The sequence below is a fragment of the Neomonachus schauinslandi genome, chromosome 7 (genome assembly GCF_002201575.2).
Source record: "Neomonachus schauinslandi chromosome 7, ASM220157v2, whole genome shotgun sequence".
Classification (NCBI taxonomy): domain Eukaryota; kingdom Metazoa; phylum Chordata; class Mammalia; order Carnivora; family Phocidae; genus Neomonachus; species Neomonachus schauinslandi.
In genome coordinates, this window is record NC_058409.1 from 71196284 (window position 1) to 71212536 (window position 16253).

The 16253-nt window shown below is 38.7% G+C and overlaps 1 protein-coding gene across 1 annotated transcript in view; it reads left to right on the forward strand.

Moving 5' to 3' along the window:
• RHOBTB3 (Rho related BTB domain containing 3) overlaps window positions 1–11774 on the forward strand; it is a 55112-nt gene extending 43338 nt beyond the window's left edge. Inside the window, exons 11-12 of the mRNA XM_021699232.2 lie at window positions 3116–3212; window positions 8867–11774. Of these exons, the coding sequence (XP_021554907.1) occupies window positions 3116–3212; window positions 8867–8982 (213 nt within the window). The 3' untranslated portion in view covers window positions 8983–11774. The remainder of the gene's footprint in view (window positions 1–3115; window positions 3213–8866) is intronic.
• Window positions 11775–16253: the final 4479 nt, after the last annotated feature.

The following is a 16253-nucleotide window of genomic DNA, read 5'->3' on the forward strand; positions in this document are numbered from 1 at the left end:
CATCCGAGAATCTCCTGTCCGGTTGCAATGATGTTTTAGGTCGCACGCATGGACGTGTGCACACGTGCATGTCTTTTATGGTTGCGTCGTCAGCGGTTCTTCCTGACCTGTTATCCCTGACTCTGTGCTTTCTGATTATGTAATTATCCTTATTTATTTCTCTTTAACTTTAAAAGTTTAAGACACCAGCCCTTTTTGAATTTTACTTTTTGTTTCTGAAGACTTTTCTATTTTCTAGGATTAAGTCTCCATTTACCAGTTTTCCCTTACTCTATTCCTGGTGGTCCCTAATTTGGCAATTACAAATCCAAGATAACAGGATCATTTTCTTCACCAGTTCTCTTGGAAGTTTCTAGTTTGAGGCTTTAGTTCACCAGCCAGTTCATACTGTTGGTCAGAATTTAGTTAACCTTTCCTTCATTGTTTCTCTGACTGATGGGAGGTGAAATTGTCTTTTAGCAGAATTAAACTTTGAGTAGCTTTTTGAATGATCAGAATTTCCAAACGCTCTGTTGTCATCTCTGGTAGCTTTGCATTGTTTATCAGGAAAGCATCCTTCATACCTTTGATATAGTTGAGCAGTTTGGTATTCTCTCACTTCTGCTTCCTCCTTCCCCTAACGTTTCTCCTTCAAGTTCATCTGTTTCCATCAAGTTGGACTTCTATCCTGCAAGGGAAGCTTTTTTCCCTCAATCAGATTAAGTTCTTTGAACTCTGGTAGACAGCTTCTTATCTCTGCTCCCTTTTATACCCTAACTAGCCGAACTTTGGTGATTCCTCTGAAGTCCTGTTAACCATATTTAAAGTTTCAAACTCAATATCTTACTTATAAAAACTCAGTATCTTACTTATAATCTGTGCATTAATATTTATTTGGCTGCTTCAGGCCACCAGTTTTGTTTCTGATCATCTCCTTTTGAGTTTCTGGGTGTTTTCTCCACCATTATTATTCTTCACAGAGCTATTAAATGCTGTAACATTTTGTTTGTGGTATTTTTAAAGCCTTTCTTTTTTATTCTGTTGTTTATTTCAGCTTCAACCTGCTTTGTCTTGGGTGCCTGGGTGGCACAGTCAGATAAGCATCCAATTCTTAGTTTCTGCTCAGGTTGTAATATCGGGGTTGTGGGATTGAGCCCCGAGTCGCATCAGGCTCCATGCTCAGCGGGGAGTCTGCTTAAGGTTCTCTCCCTCTCCCTCTGCCCCTCCTACTCATGTGTGCACATGCGCATGCTCTCTCTCTCTCTCTGAAATAAATAACAATCATAAAACAAACAAACGAATAAATAAACCTGCTTTCTCGGGTTAACACATATTCTTCCAAAAAAGTAGTTCTTACAGTGAACTGCTCTTTATCTTCGCTAAGAGCCTACAGTTATGATATCTTAAATCTTGGTCAAAAATAAAATTCTGCATTTTACCACGTTTTTATAGCCAGCTATTCATTTCTTTGATCTTCCTTCTCTAAAAAGTCACAGCCCTTAGGCGATGTTTTCAACTTTTGTTTGTAGGTTATCTGCTTTGGGTTAGTCATCTGATAGTGCTGGTGGCTTCTGTTAAAATAGCTACACATTCTTGTTCTGTCTCTTTGAGATCGCTCACATCTATACGCTGAAAGTTAAGGTGAATAAAAATTGGTAAAATGTGATGTGGGATTTGATGAACCATAAAGTGTCTTACAATTCAAAAATTCTGATTTTGTATGATGAAAATCAAGGAACCTGTGGATTTACATGTGAAAATATTCCCACATTATAACTTTTTAAAAGAGCAATGCTTGAGTTTCTTCCTTAAGATGTGGGATTATAAATCTTTCTTTGATTTAGCATTACTTATTGCTTATATAATATTTTTGAGTTTCCTTAAAAGAGCTATATTTAGCTTAAAGGTGAACAGTCTAAATATCCATCAACAGATGAATGAATAAATAAAATATGGTATATACATGCAGTGGAATATTACTCAGTCCTAAAAAGGAATGGCATTGTAATATATGCTGCAACATGGATGATACTTGAGGACATTATACTAAGTACAATAAACCAGACAGAGAAAGCATACCTATTGTATATGTCAGTGTCTGTGAGGTACCTGGAATAGTCAAATTCATAGAGAGAAACATAGAATAGTGGTTACCAGGGACTAGGAGTAGGGGCAAAAGGGGAGTTATTGTTTAATGAGTATAGAGTTTCAGTTTGGGATGATAAAAACATTCTGGAAATAGTGGGGATGGTTGCATAATAATGTGAATGTACTTAATGTCACTGGTACTCTTAAAGAAGGTTAAAAAGGTAAATTTTATGTTATGTGTATTTTGACCACAATAATAACAAAAAGAACTATACTCATGTATCAAAGTGGCCTGCCAGCACATTACTGTAGTCTGAATTGAGTGGTTAGATGGATCGGTGAGCATCACTGGACTGGCACCAAGGTGAGGATGTCATGGCCGTGGTGCTCTGAGTTTCCCTTCCATTAGCTTTTGAAATTCAAAATGAGAAACGTACTGGAAATTATAGTGAGTAGGATTACTCCACCCTAGTTAAAAGCATCCTTTTAACTACATCCTAGTTAAAAGCAACTATTCAGACATAACCTTCTCATAGAAATACGTACACATTGAAACCCATCCCCTTAGATTGATGACATTTCCTCCACAAAATATTTTTCGGTTTGCTCCTCAGGTGAACTTGTTTAGATATGGCCACGTGTGTACCTCCACTAACCATAATCTTATCTCTGCTACACAGATGTAAGTGCAATTAGTAAAGGCTGTGACCTTAGATTAAAAGCTTAAAGGAAATCCTTAAGAACCTCCAAGAGTCTCTGTTAACCACTGACTCGGCATGCCGCTGTCCAAGACACTTAGCCACTCCAGCCCCGGTGGCTTGTTACTCATTTGATTTGGTTTCTTCACTGATGTAATTTTTGTATTACATGTAAAGAATTCTCCCTTTTCCTTTCTGCTCTCAGAATAGGCAGAAGGCTGCATCATATATGGATGCCGTCAACATGGAGTCGGGCTCTCTGCGACTTGTCCCAGACCATTCTCTCCACCTATTCATCGTCTCGATGGTTATTATATACAACATTGTTTCACTTTCCACTTTTCTTGCAGTTTCACCACTCCGATTGCCTTTCAACCTGGCTACTTCATTTCATTGCCACTAACTACCTCATCTTCAGCCAAAAGCCTGAATTTCAGGATCTTTCAGGTAGATTGCCAATTACTGTTTTGAAAAGAAAACTTCGTTCTTTGTTCTTAGGTTTAAGACATAGTTTGTAGGAATAGTAGTTGTTAAAAAACAAAAAGTAAAAAAAAAAAGTCAGTGTAATACATTCATCTTAACTACACAGGGTGGTAATGGAGGATACTTTAACTTACAATCACCTGGTTATAAAAACAGCTTGACCAGTGTTACACAAGAAGCTTTCTAATGATTGTTTTATAGCTCCCATCCATTTTTAAGTGCACCTTTTCTCTGAAGTAGAGAGATAAGGTGGCCTCAGGTGGCATTTGATTGTGATAAATGATACCTTGGTTTTTAACCACCTAGGTCAGAAGCAAAATTTAAACAGTACAGATTTAAACATTTTTTCTTGTGAAGGAATTGTAACTATCCTTTATTATTTATAATATGTAGTTCTGATATCTACATCTATTTAAGTCTATCTGTATAGGAATCCATTATATTACTTGGGAATTAACAGTTTTTTAATTGGTCAAAGAATGTTGCAAAACGTACTGAATAGAGAGTATACCTAATGTGATCTTTAAGGTAAATTGTCAAGATTAAAACCAATCAAAGTGTGAGCTCCTGAGTGCTGCATAAGGAGAAAGAAAATGAAAACAGAAGAGTCATCAGAGTAGACGGTCAGTTTAGATACGATGGTTTGCTCATGTTACCTAGACTAGGTGCAGGGAATAATCCAGTTAAGTGGTTTTAAACTCTAAGCAGGGAGGTGTCCTTGGAGATACCTGCAGCTTTTCTGAGGTGTGGGCGGAGAGTGGGGAGCGGCTGAGGAAGAGGAGGGAAGGGAGAAGGGGAGGCTGGAGTTTGTAGATCTTGGACGCCCAGCCCTTTAACCAGAGTAGTTCCACTTTTATCTGTTTTATCTGCTGTTCTCCGTAAAATTTGACTTCTAAAAGATAATCTGCTGCTAAAATATTTGAAGATCTCTGGTTTCTTTCAGCTACTTGCACAGATAAGGAAACCAGGAAACAGTCTATTTCTGGCAGATAGATTCAGTTAGTTGACAAACATCGTATGCCTATTGGGAGCCTTCTTACATAGAGCTGAATTATTAGTGCAGTCATAGTAAGGCAGAATATAGGTATTTCCTAACCATCTACTTTGTGCAAGAAGGAAACTAATTCCATTCATAAAGAGAAGGCATGCTTCTTGCTGTTAGTAGGGACATTCTAATACAGTCATTCTTTAAGAAATCAATTCAAAATGAAATGAGTGAACATTGTGATTCTAGAACTACCTTTGTGATGCTGCCTTAGGTCCCCTTCATTCGTATTTTCCATTTACTGTCTTGTATAGATGAATGCCACACATGGAGTACTAGTACAACCTTAGGAGAAAGGTGCTTTATAAATCCTTCGAGTTATAAATTTTTATTTTATTACTTATACAATTGACTCTAAAGTATGTTATGACCAACTGGCATAGTGAGAAGCAGGACCCCAGGATGTAATTTGAGAAGGCAGGTAAGAGGATGAGGCTGTGTCCTTGATTGTCTTCTGTTCCTTTGATGGGAACTAAAAAGGTATCATGAATGCTCCAATTCAGTTGGTACCTGTTTATGTTCAGGACCTGCCGTCATGTGTCCTTGGGGGCAGAGAAAAAAGCCCCTGGTGGATAAAGGAGAATTAGATAGTCTAATTGAGTGGTCACAAACTGGGAATCTGTGGGTCGAAAGTAGCTGAATACAGTCTGCCAAGGGGTTTTATTTGGACCACACGGTATTACTTTTTTTTAGTGTCACCATTTAAAAATTGTAACATGTCACATCTTTTTTTTTTTTTTTTTTTTTTTAAATTTTTTTTTTATTCTTATGTTAATCCCCATACATTACATCATTAGTTTTAGATGAAGTGTTCCATGATTCATTGTTTGTGCATAACACCCAGTGCTCCATGCAGAATGTGCCCTCCTCAGTACCCACCACCAGGCTAACCCATCCTCCCACCCCCCTCCCCTCTAGAACCCTGTTTGTTTTTCAGAGTCCATCGTCTCTCATGGTTCGTCTACCCCTCCGATTTCCCCCGCTTCATTCTTCCCTTCCCGCTACCTTCTTCTTCTTCTTCTTTTTTTTTTTTTTTTCTTAACATATATTGCGTTATTTGTTTCAGAGGTACGGATCTGAGAGTAACATGTCACATCTTAAAAATCCAAATTTCTGGCTTCTTTTGAAAAGTTGGAAGATCTGGCTGCCCTGGGCCCATCTTCCCACATGGCAGCAACCTGGAGCTGAGCAGTAGCTCAGCCCATTTACAGTAGCATGTCTCCTTCAGAATGTCCTGGTCACCTCTCCTCTCTGTTGTCTCACACTTGAACTGCCTCACATAGCCACTTGAAGTTGGAAGGGTTCTTGTCACAGTTTACAGCTCCCTTAAATAATTTCCCATTTTCAGTTTCAAACATTATCAAGTAATCATTGGAATTCTGTGAAGCATTTTCTCTTGCCTGAGAATTCTTCTTCTTTAGGGGTGTTTAGAAACAGAAAAGTGAGACTAGACAAGATGTCATGTTAATGCTGGCATTGATACAGCAGAAGTCAGTTAAATAGCTCATTCAATGTTAGGTATATTTTATATGTTGGACTCTTTTAAACACAAATAGCAATGCATAGGAAAATAAGTTACCCTTGGCATTTATGGATTCATTATTCTCACAGTTTGATTTAGCTCAATATTATGTTACATAATATATATTGTGGAGTTTTTTGTCCTGTTTTGGTTTTTGCTGGCTGCCAGGGCTCATCTGTGATAACTTTTCTCTCTCTTTTTTTAAATCTTAACTAAGGGAGTAGTCTTATGTCATGTTTGTGTACTAATGAACCCTACAACTAACTTCCCTGAGCTGCTAGGTTGTTTCTTTTTGTACACGTCCTGCAGCCTGGATCATAACCTTATTAATCCGAATTGTAATATATGAAGTCAAATAGTAGATGGGGAAGTGGGAACTGACTTTGCAGAAGGAAATCTAAGTACCCGCAGAAGGGAATGCTGATGAGAAGCAAGCTGAGACACCCAGCAGAAAACCAAGAAGCCTTAGAAATCTGAGGGACCAGGTATTTCAGAAAGCAGAATGAGGCTAGGGGCTGAAAGCAGTAGAATTAGTTAAAAGTTATGAAGAAGGGGGCGCCTGGGTGGCTCACTCAGTTGAGCATCTGACTCTGGGGTTTGGCTTGGGTCTTGGTCTTGGGGTGGAGCCCTACATCGGCTCTGCGGTCAGCAGGGGGTCTGCTTGAGATTCTCTCCCTCTCCCCTGGCTCACGTGCACTCTCTAAAATAAATAAATAAATAAATAAATAAATAAAATCTTAAAAAAAAAAAAAAGAAAGTTATGAAAAAGCTTTTGCTGCACTCCATCCCACCCAGGCAGGCAACTCCTTCTTCATCATCGTAGGAGATGGGAGGTTTATTCCTGGTGAAATTAAACCAAAAAGTTATAGAATCACAAACTCCAGGTATAGTTGAGATTGGTTGGGTTAAGGAGCTGAACTGAAGGGGCGCCTGGGTGGCTCAGTTGTTAAGCATCTGCCTTCAGCTCAGGTCATGATCCCAGGGCCCTGGGATCCAGCCCCACATTAGGCTCCCTGCTCCGCGGGGAGCCTGCTTCTCCCTCTCCCACTCCTCCTGCTTGTGTTCCCTCTCTCACTATCTCTCTCTCTGTCAAATAAGTAAAATCTTATTTAAAAAAAAGCTGAACTGAAAACATGAGGATCACGTGGAAGTGTACACGTTGTGTGGTAAGCTACCAGCTCCTCCTGGGTCCAGATTCTAGAATTCTGGCACTGGGCATCGCTGCCTTGACTCCCACACTCTGGGCATGAGATTGAAGCATCTTTCTCTGGCCCTGGAGAAAAAATATATAGATGCAATCATTTGGAAATTCTGTCAGTGAACCCAACAGATATCTGCTCAATTATTCCACTAGTCAGTAAGTCCTACCCATGACCATGCGATATCCAAACAGCTATCTACTATCTCACTCTTAAATGTAAGGGTATAACTGAGGATCTTCAGATATTTTAGGCAATATCTAACATGAAAGACAGATACCAAAACCAAAATAAAAACAGAAGAGAAAGAATAGAAAAAAACCTTTAAAAATCCTAAAATTAATATCCTCAGAGAATAAGAGATATAAATTCATAAAGCAGGAGAGAATATTATTTAAAAAGAAACAGTACTCACAAAGACAGAAAATAGAATGATGGTTGCCAGGGACTGGGGGGGGACAGGGAAATAGGGAATTGTTAATGGGTATAGAGTTTTAATTTTGCAAGATGAGAAGAGTTCTGGAAATTGATTGCACCACAATGTGAATGTACATGACGATACTGAACTATATACTTAAAAATCGTTAAGATAGTAAATTTTATGTTATGTATGCTTTATCATAGTCTAGAAAACAATACAAAAACAAGTAGTTCTTGGAAATTACAAACATGATAGCAAAAAACAAAAACAAAACAACAACAACAACAAAAAACAAAACCCTAAATAAGAGTTGAAACAACTACATAAAAGTTGAAAGATAAAGATGAGGACATCTTCTAAAAAGTAAGACAAAAAGATAAAGAAAGGAGAGAAAGTTTTTTTAAAAAGTTTGGGGCTCAATCCAGGAGATGAAGTATCTGAGTAAAAGAAGTTAATACAGAATAAAACCGTGGAGAGGAAATTATCAAGGAAGTAATACAAGAAATTATCCTAGTCCTGAAGGACCCGAGTCTTAAGACTGAAAGGACCTGCTAGGCGCTCAGCGTTATGAGTGAACAAAGCCCATCCCTGGGACGTACAAGAACACCGACTATAAATAGAAAAATATGAAAGTTTTAAAAGAACACAGATTACTTGCCAAGAGCTATAAATCTGAATGGTAGAGGAGTGTTTAATAACCTTGGAAACTAGAATGCAGTGGAATTCTGTCTTCAACATTCTGAGGGAAGTTTTCCACCTAGAATTCTGTACTAAACCAAATTATCAATTATGTGTGAAGAGAATAAAGATGTTTCATCACAAGCAAGGTCTCAAAAATGATTCAGACGGTACCCTCTTTTTCAGAGAGCTAATAAAGTTTGTGCTTCACCAAAAATGGAAAATAAACTGAGTGAAGGGCGTGGAGTGCAAGAGTGGAGGGATCCAACACAGAAGCAGGAAGCAGGCCTAGAAAGCAGGAGGGTGTAGGGCTGTGAGGAGAAGGGGCCAGCAGCTGCCACCAGAGTGGTTAGCTTGTCTGGTGACTGTGGCTGGGTGGAGACTTGAGAGAATAGACTTGAGAGGGCCTTAAAGAGTTTGGGAGGCTGAGGTAGCTACAAAGAAAACTAAGTGAAAAACAAGTCTGTTATCTCCAAGAAAAGTCTTATTCGTAAGGAAAAACAAAAGAATATACATAGTACTTGATGAAGCAGTGGACAAGACGTATATTGTTGCAAATCACATAATAATTTAAATCCTGATGACTGATTTCACCGAAAGTGTGTTAAACAGTTGTGGACGCATTGAGAGAAAGGTAGGGGATATGTAGCCGAACTCACATATCCTCTATTAAATAGGAAATCAGTAGTTAATATCTAAACTTGATCCAAAATAAAATATATGCAATTAACATTCTTTTTCTAAAAATTTTAGTGGAAGAACGCAGTTTTGTTGAAAAGCACAGATGGCCATCGAATATGTACTTGAAGCAGCTTGCGGAATACAGGAAGTATATTCACTCCCGGAAATGTCGTTGCTTAGTAATGTAACCCAGAGCTTTTATATGCATATGCTTTTTATTATTATTATGAAGAAGAATGGGATACCTCTGTGTTCCAGTAAAATTCTGTGACTGAAACCAATATGGGTGTTTAAAAAACTACCATACAGCTTAGTGTGTTTGTTAGTTCTCTGAAAAAAAACTACTATTGTGATCTTAAAAGGGAACAAAATATACCATAGGCTAAAACCAAGGCTTCACCATTCTAGTATGTAAAGCTGTCATACAGCTTCTTTTTCCCTTTAAAATGCCCAGTTGCTTTAGTGATATTAATACACCTCCCAGTTAAGTAATGTTTAAGTTAAAAAAAAAAAATCATGTAGTATTAATTAAAAATTTTCATTATGTCTGATTAATTGCTCTATTAAAATAAGGGCATTTTAAAGACCCAGTATGACTATTTCAATAATGAAAAATCTAGGGTAAAGCTGATCAATCTGAAATTTTAGGAATAGAAATTTGCATGGGATTTTGAGAGTGAAATGCCGCTTGATTTCACATCAGTGACAGTGTTTGGACCATCATGAAAAAGCTTTGTTTTTTATGTGGACAACCCAACTGAGCCACTTTGTCTCTTCTGTGGGATTCTGATTGGGCAGGAAACCTGAACAGGGCTGGCTTCACAGCTGTTGCACCTGTCTCACCACACAGGGCCCCGTGCTTGGTTCAATGCTCTGCTGTTGCCATCTTGAAATTCTTAATAATGTTTAAAGAGAGGCCTTGCATTTTCACTTTGCACTGGGCCCCCCAAAGTATGTATGTCTCCTAACAGGATATGTACTGTATTTTCTTGCTCAAACATCATTCTCTCTGAAAGCAAAAAAGAGGCACTGACATGGAGGGAAGAGAAGGAGGCTTGCTGGAGCGAAGAGATCACGTGGGGTTTCCCATTCTTGGGGACGTCTGTACCACGAGGGGTGGAGGGGGCTTGCTGCCACCTTGGCGGGCAAGGGAGATACGCCTTGTGTTTACTCAGCTTTAAAACGCTCACAGTTCTGGCTCTATCACAGTTGAACAAATGCTTTCTTGCTCATTCTAAGACCGGGGTGTTGGTAAAAGCGACTGACCGGGGTGAATTTAAAACGCATTTATAAAAATGCTCTTAGGAAGAGATGCTTTCTAGAGAAATTGCAATCAGTGGCTTAAGAGTTTTTTGTTTCATGCACTTACTAAGGTTAGGAGACCTGCGGCTTGAATTGTTTGAATTCTAAGGACCATAATGTTATTTAATGAGGAGTAGCATGAATCTTGTCCTTCAAGATAACCCAGTAAGTTAAGAGAAAGGTTAAAGACTCAGTACATAGAAAATGGTACTAGCATAGAATTATAGTTTCTCTTGTATCACATGTCAACAGAAATAATTAGGAGCTCACAAGCCGAGAGATGGAAAACGAGATTACTATTTATCGATAACATCATTTTCATCTGTAATTCAGTATTGGGATATATTTTTCTTTTAATTTCTAATGACTTCAAGGACACCAAGTTTTTTCAACTATTCAAAGGTTTGATTAAACAGTTTTATACCACAGTATTAGACATAATACTATACAGTTAGTCCTTGGATGTATATCAACACTGTTAGAGTAAAACAGTAAAAATGCCCTATATATATCTTCCAGGAAACCTGATTTTAATTAGATTATATCGATGAAGATTACTGGAATGCATTTTATGTTTTTTGTATTTTAATCACTTGAGTTAACTCTTGGCAAATCCCATTTGATAAGGATAAGCATTGTAAAGAATAAATACTATAGTAGATCTCTAGAAATTCATCACATATAAGATCTTTTAAAACACAGTAATAGCCTTATGTTCTTCCTAAGGTAGTCTTTCCCCTATGTGAATTACAGCACTTAAAATTCTAAATCAGTAACTTTTGATCTAGGAAATTGAAAAAAACATTAAGTTCTAAAGCAAAATATTTTCTTGAAAGTACTATTTCACATTTACATAGACCATAGATACTTTTGAGGTTGTTTGACATGAGTGGAAGTTGAGTTTGGAAGCAGGTGCTCTGTGGGTGTTGAGCATGTAGATTTTATTACGAAAGTCCTTTACCACCTGTGTGAGTAACTCGAGCACACATGTTGTGGCTCTTCAGAGCTAGTCAGAACAGTAATCAAATTAGTTTTTAAACCTAGACTCTTCAGTACCTTTGAATTAACTCAATTTAAAATAACAAGAAATTTAAAAATACTTATAAACTATCTTGGAGAAATGAGTGCTCTTTTTGAGTTTTTTTTTTAATTGAAAGATTATTTCTAGATGAATGTATGCTTTGAGTTCATCTCTGCTTCAATATATTTACCAATCATTTTAATTAGAGAAGATACTGTGTGATAGAACTAAGGCCTTTTCTTTTTGGGCCAGGTTTTCACCTTATATAGCCCTTTGTATACTTCTGACTGCTCTCTGTTCCTATTATAAGAGAGTAGGCTTATAAAATAGAAGTTTCAGTAACATAACTGAAATTCACCTTGTCCAGCCGGCATGGCAGCTTCACATTGGGCAGTGGCAGAAAACCGAACAGTTGGATAAATTGAACTTCCAAGACAGCTAAACTTTTCAATTGCAATTTTAAAAACTACACTACACTGACATAATTAGAAAAAAAATTTCCTCAAGAGTACTTTATTTTATTTAAAGCATCTGTTTAATTCAATCTTTAATAATTTTGCTAAGAAGGGTATGTGTGTATTTTAATATAGCCTGACCTGAATTTATATGTTTTTAGTTTTAGTATTTAACATTTTGTAACAAATAAACCTTTTTTAAAACAAGTTTAACATAGTGTCCTGCAATTATTTTATCTCGGATGTGGAAATGCTGGAATAAATTTGGGAATACTGCCTGTGTTTCTCAAGCATAACTATGTTTCACAGATAATTTCCATTACATGTAGGGTATGTAGAATATTGTTGATGTTGTAGATGCCTGTGATGAGATAAAGACATTTATATTACCTTGACCAGCTGGTACCAGAATTTCTCTTAACAAAATAACTGCCTTTATTTAGAAAAATGTTTTGATAATTATTTACCATGGAAGTGAGCCCTGTGGGCTTGAGTGTTGGCTGAGGCCAAGACTTTTGAGAAGTAGGGAAGCCGCTCTGCATAATAAAGGGTTAAGAAGTTGGAACTTTCCAACAAAATGGAAAGACAAGCTACTGAAGGGGAGAAAGTTCTTGCAAAATCATTTATCTTATAATGGGTTAATATCCAAAATATGTAAAGAACTCATACATCTCTTAGCAACAAAGCAACACAATGTAATTGAAACATGGGCAGAGAATCTGAACAGAGATATTTTTCTAAAGAAGACATAGACATGGTCAACAGGCACATGAAAAGATGCTTAGCAGAGACAGACATGCAAATCAAAACCACAATGAAGTATCACCTTACACCTGTTAGAATGGCTATTATCAAAAAGATGAGATAATGTATTGGCGAGGATGTGGAGAAAAAGGAACCCTTGTGGAATGCTGGTGGAAACAGATTGGTGCAGCCACTATGGAAAACAGTGAAGAGGTTCCTCAAAAAATTAAAAATGAAACTACGATATGATCTAGCAGTTCCACATTTGGGTATTTATCTGAAAAAAAAAATGAAAAAACTAACTTGAAAAGTTATCTGCACCTCCATGTTCATTGCAGCATTATTTACAATAGCCAAGACATGAAAACAACCTAAGTCTCAATCATTGGATGAAGAAGGGATAAGGCAAATGTGGTGTATATATACAATGGAGTATTATTCAGGTATAAAAAAACTATGAAATCTTGCCATTTGTGACATGGATGGACCTTGAGGGCGTTACGTTAAGTGAAATAAGTCCAACTGAGAAGGACAAATACCATGTGACCTCACTTATATGTGGAATCTTAAAACAACAGCAACAACAAAAGCCACCAGGCTCATACAGAGAACAGAGTGGTGTTTGCCAGAGGTGGAGGTTGGGGATTGGGGATGGGTGAAATGGGTAAAGGGAGGTCGAAAGGTATAAACTTCTAGTTATAATATTTTATCATTGGATGTAATATACAGTATGGTGACTAGTTAATACTGTATTATTGTCTATTTGAAAGTTGCTAAGAGAATAGATCTAAAAGTACTCATCACAAGAAAAAAAAATTTGTGACTCTGTGGTAATGGATGGTAACTAGAATGTGGTGATCATTTTGCAGTATCTACAGAAGGTGAATCATTATTTGTATACCTGAAACTAATGTTACATGTCAGCTACATCTCAGTTTAAAAAAAAAAAGAATTTGGAACTTTCCAGGGCTAAGGAGACCAGATAGAAGAGGGAGAAAGACAAAGCAATCATAATATGAAAATGGAGTGTGCAGTATGTAATATAATTCCTCCCCAGGTTACCCAATTGGTAGTAAAGTCAACTAAATCCATAAAGGCCTCCACGGTTCCCCTGGAATTATGTTGCAAACATAAATCTGACCTGGCGACATGCTCTTCTAGAGGACCCCAATTACCTATAGGAACCGCCACAGTCCTCACTGCCATCACGGCCTTTCATAACTAGCCCTGTCTGTTCTGCCTTGACATGTGGGATATTGGCTGTGCACTTGCACACTTCATAGTCTTCCTGTGCCTTGGGTTGGGTTGTCATTCCCTGTCTACTTTGCAAACTCCTGCATATCCTGTAAAACCCCACTTAAACATCATATCTCTTTTGCTCTCTAGGCCTTAAGAATCACTTCTGCATGTGAATAAGAATTAATTCCTTCTGCATGTGTCTTTCCTTAGCTCTTTATGCATACCTTTCTTATGGCACCTACTGCAATTTAGGTATTTATGTATTGGTGGTTTCTACTTGGCTATAACCTAACCCTCCGAGAAACATGGGACTGACATAGACCATGTATAATAAATGGCACTAAAAAGGCCCGAGTGCTTCTGTTGGAACAATGATCAAAAACTAGTTCCTGGGGCGCCTGGGTGGCTCAGATGGTTAAGCGTCTGCCTTCGGCTCAGGTCATGATCTCAGGGTCCTGGGATCGAGTCCCGCATCGGGCTCCCTGCTCCTTGGGAGCCTGCTTCTCCCTCTGCCTTTCTCTCTCGCTCTGTCTCTCATGAATAAAAAAAAAAAAAATCTTAAAAAAACCCCCAAAAAACTAGTTCCTGCAAGTGAGTAGTATATGCACACTTGAAGCTTCGTTTGCCCTGTGTCAGGAATTGCCAGAATCAGCTGGCATGGGGGACCTGGAGTGACCATGGTGGCTGGCTTTCTGGGGGACTGATGAACAGAATGGAAGAGTGATAAGTTCCTGACCATTGGGGGGGATGCAAAACATGTACCAAGTGATCCTTGGAGACGCCTGCCTGGGAGTTGCCACTGAAGGTCAGCAGAAAGATGAGCTGGAGGGACAGAAGAGTTTCAGTTGTGAATAACGAAGGGAAACAGTGTTACTCATAATGTTTGTATGCAAATGATCCTTTAACGGCATGAAAGTGATTTCCCTGGCATACGAAGCTAATTCTCAAATTCCTAGTTGTCCTGCTTAACTGTCAGAGCTTAATGTTCTTAAAGGCTGAGCTTAGCCCCTCATCTTGACTTGGTGCCTGTCTTATTTTGTTCACAAGAATGGGTGTCCTTTTATCTTATTTCTTCTTCCTGTAGTAACCACATCACCACCAGAACTCTTTTCTCTTAATACGTATAACTTGTCCGACTCCAGAGTTGTCAGTGGTTTGACATGCCATGTTCAAGCCACAGCCAAAAGTTATTAAAAAGACTTCTCATTCTTGCTATTTTTTAGTGTTAACATTTTCTAATAGGTAATGTATTTGTGAGGCTGAAAGCTCAAAACAATATAAAAAGTATACTTTGGGAAAAGAGTCCTTGCTCCCACCTGTTTCCCTTCACCCCGTTTCCAACATTCCCCATAGTAATCACTTGCATTCGTTTTTTTAGGCACAGTTACAGTGTTGACTTATGTGAAAATGAGCAATGAAAATGCATATTTTCATCTTCCTCCTGTGGTAGACAGAATAATGCCCCCCCCAAAATATCCACATTCTAATCCCCAGAACCTGTGAATGTTACCTTTTATGGCAAAAGGAATTTTTTGCAGGTGTGTTTAATTTAAGGATCTTGAGATTCTCCTGAATGGGTCCCTGGTAACCCCAAGAGCCCTTATGAGAGGGATGCAGTAGAGTAAGAGTGAAGACAGGAGGCAATGTGGGGAGGGGAGATTTGAAGATGAGGAAGGGGTCATGAGCCAAGGAAGGACAGTCTCCAGAAGCTCTTCAGCAAGGAAATGGATTCGCGCCTGAGCCTTCAGAAGGAACCAGCCCTGATGACAACTTTAGCTCAGTCAGACTGATTTTGGACTTCAGACTTCCAGAACTATTAGAAAACAAATGTGTGTTGTTGTAAGCCACTAAGTCTGTGATCATTTATTACAGCAGCAATAGGAAATGAATATACCCTTTTCATTCACACAGAAGTGACAGGAATTACATCCTTTGTTCTCAGTACCATTTAAGGGGGGCTGAGTGGGGTCTCAATACCTTTAACTCAGTAATTCATTAAGCCAGTTGCTCTCAAATGGTAGCAGTCATCAGAATTAGCTGAAGGGGCTTTTAAAAGCTGAGTGCTGGGCCCTAGCCCCAAAGTTCTGACTTTGTAGGCCTTGGTTGGAGCCTGAGCATTCGCATCTGAAGCAAGTTCCCAGGGGATGCCCATGCTGCTGGTCCACAGAACACGCTTTGAGAACCCATCAAACAATTCCATTTCTCTTGGGTCTGAAGCATCTGACTACTCCAGGCCCTCCCCTCCTGTCTCTGTTTGAACTTTGACCTCTAGACCCAGGCCCCTCCTGTCTCCTTGATAGTTTTTCTAGCTCTGTTACCTCTCTTCATTTTTCTGATTCTGTTTCATAAGAGTTTGACTCAAAACCAAGAGTCTCCCCTGAGGCCTAGGCCTGTGGGATCTCCAGTCAGAGCAGAGCCGCCCAGGATGATTTCTCTTTATTGGGGGTTGAGCGGGGGGGAGGGTGGTGAGTCAGGGGAGAGGGGCTGGACTCAGATACTCAAGATCACACGCTGAGCCTCCCAAAGGCCTCACCTCACATTACTGTTGACCTTCAGTCTCCTCTAGAGCTCCCAGTCTCCCTGTGCTTGTGCTGTGTGCTGGGTCTTTGAACTTCTTGGCCAAGAGATGATGCAGGGCTCTGAACTCTCAATGAATGAAAGTAAAATTAACTTCCAAAAGGACTTAGACACAGTCCTA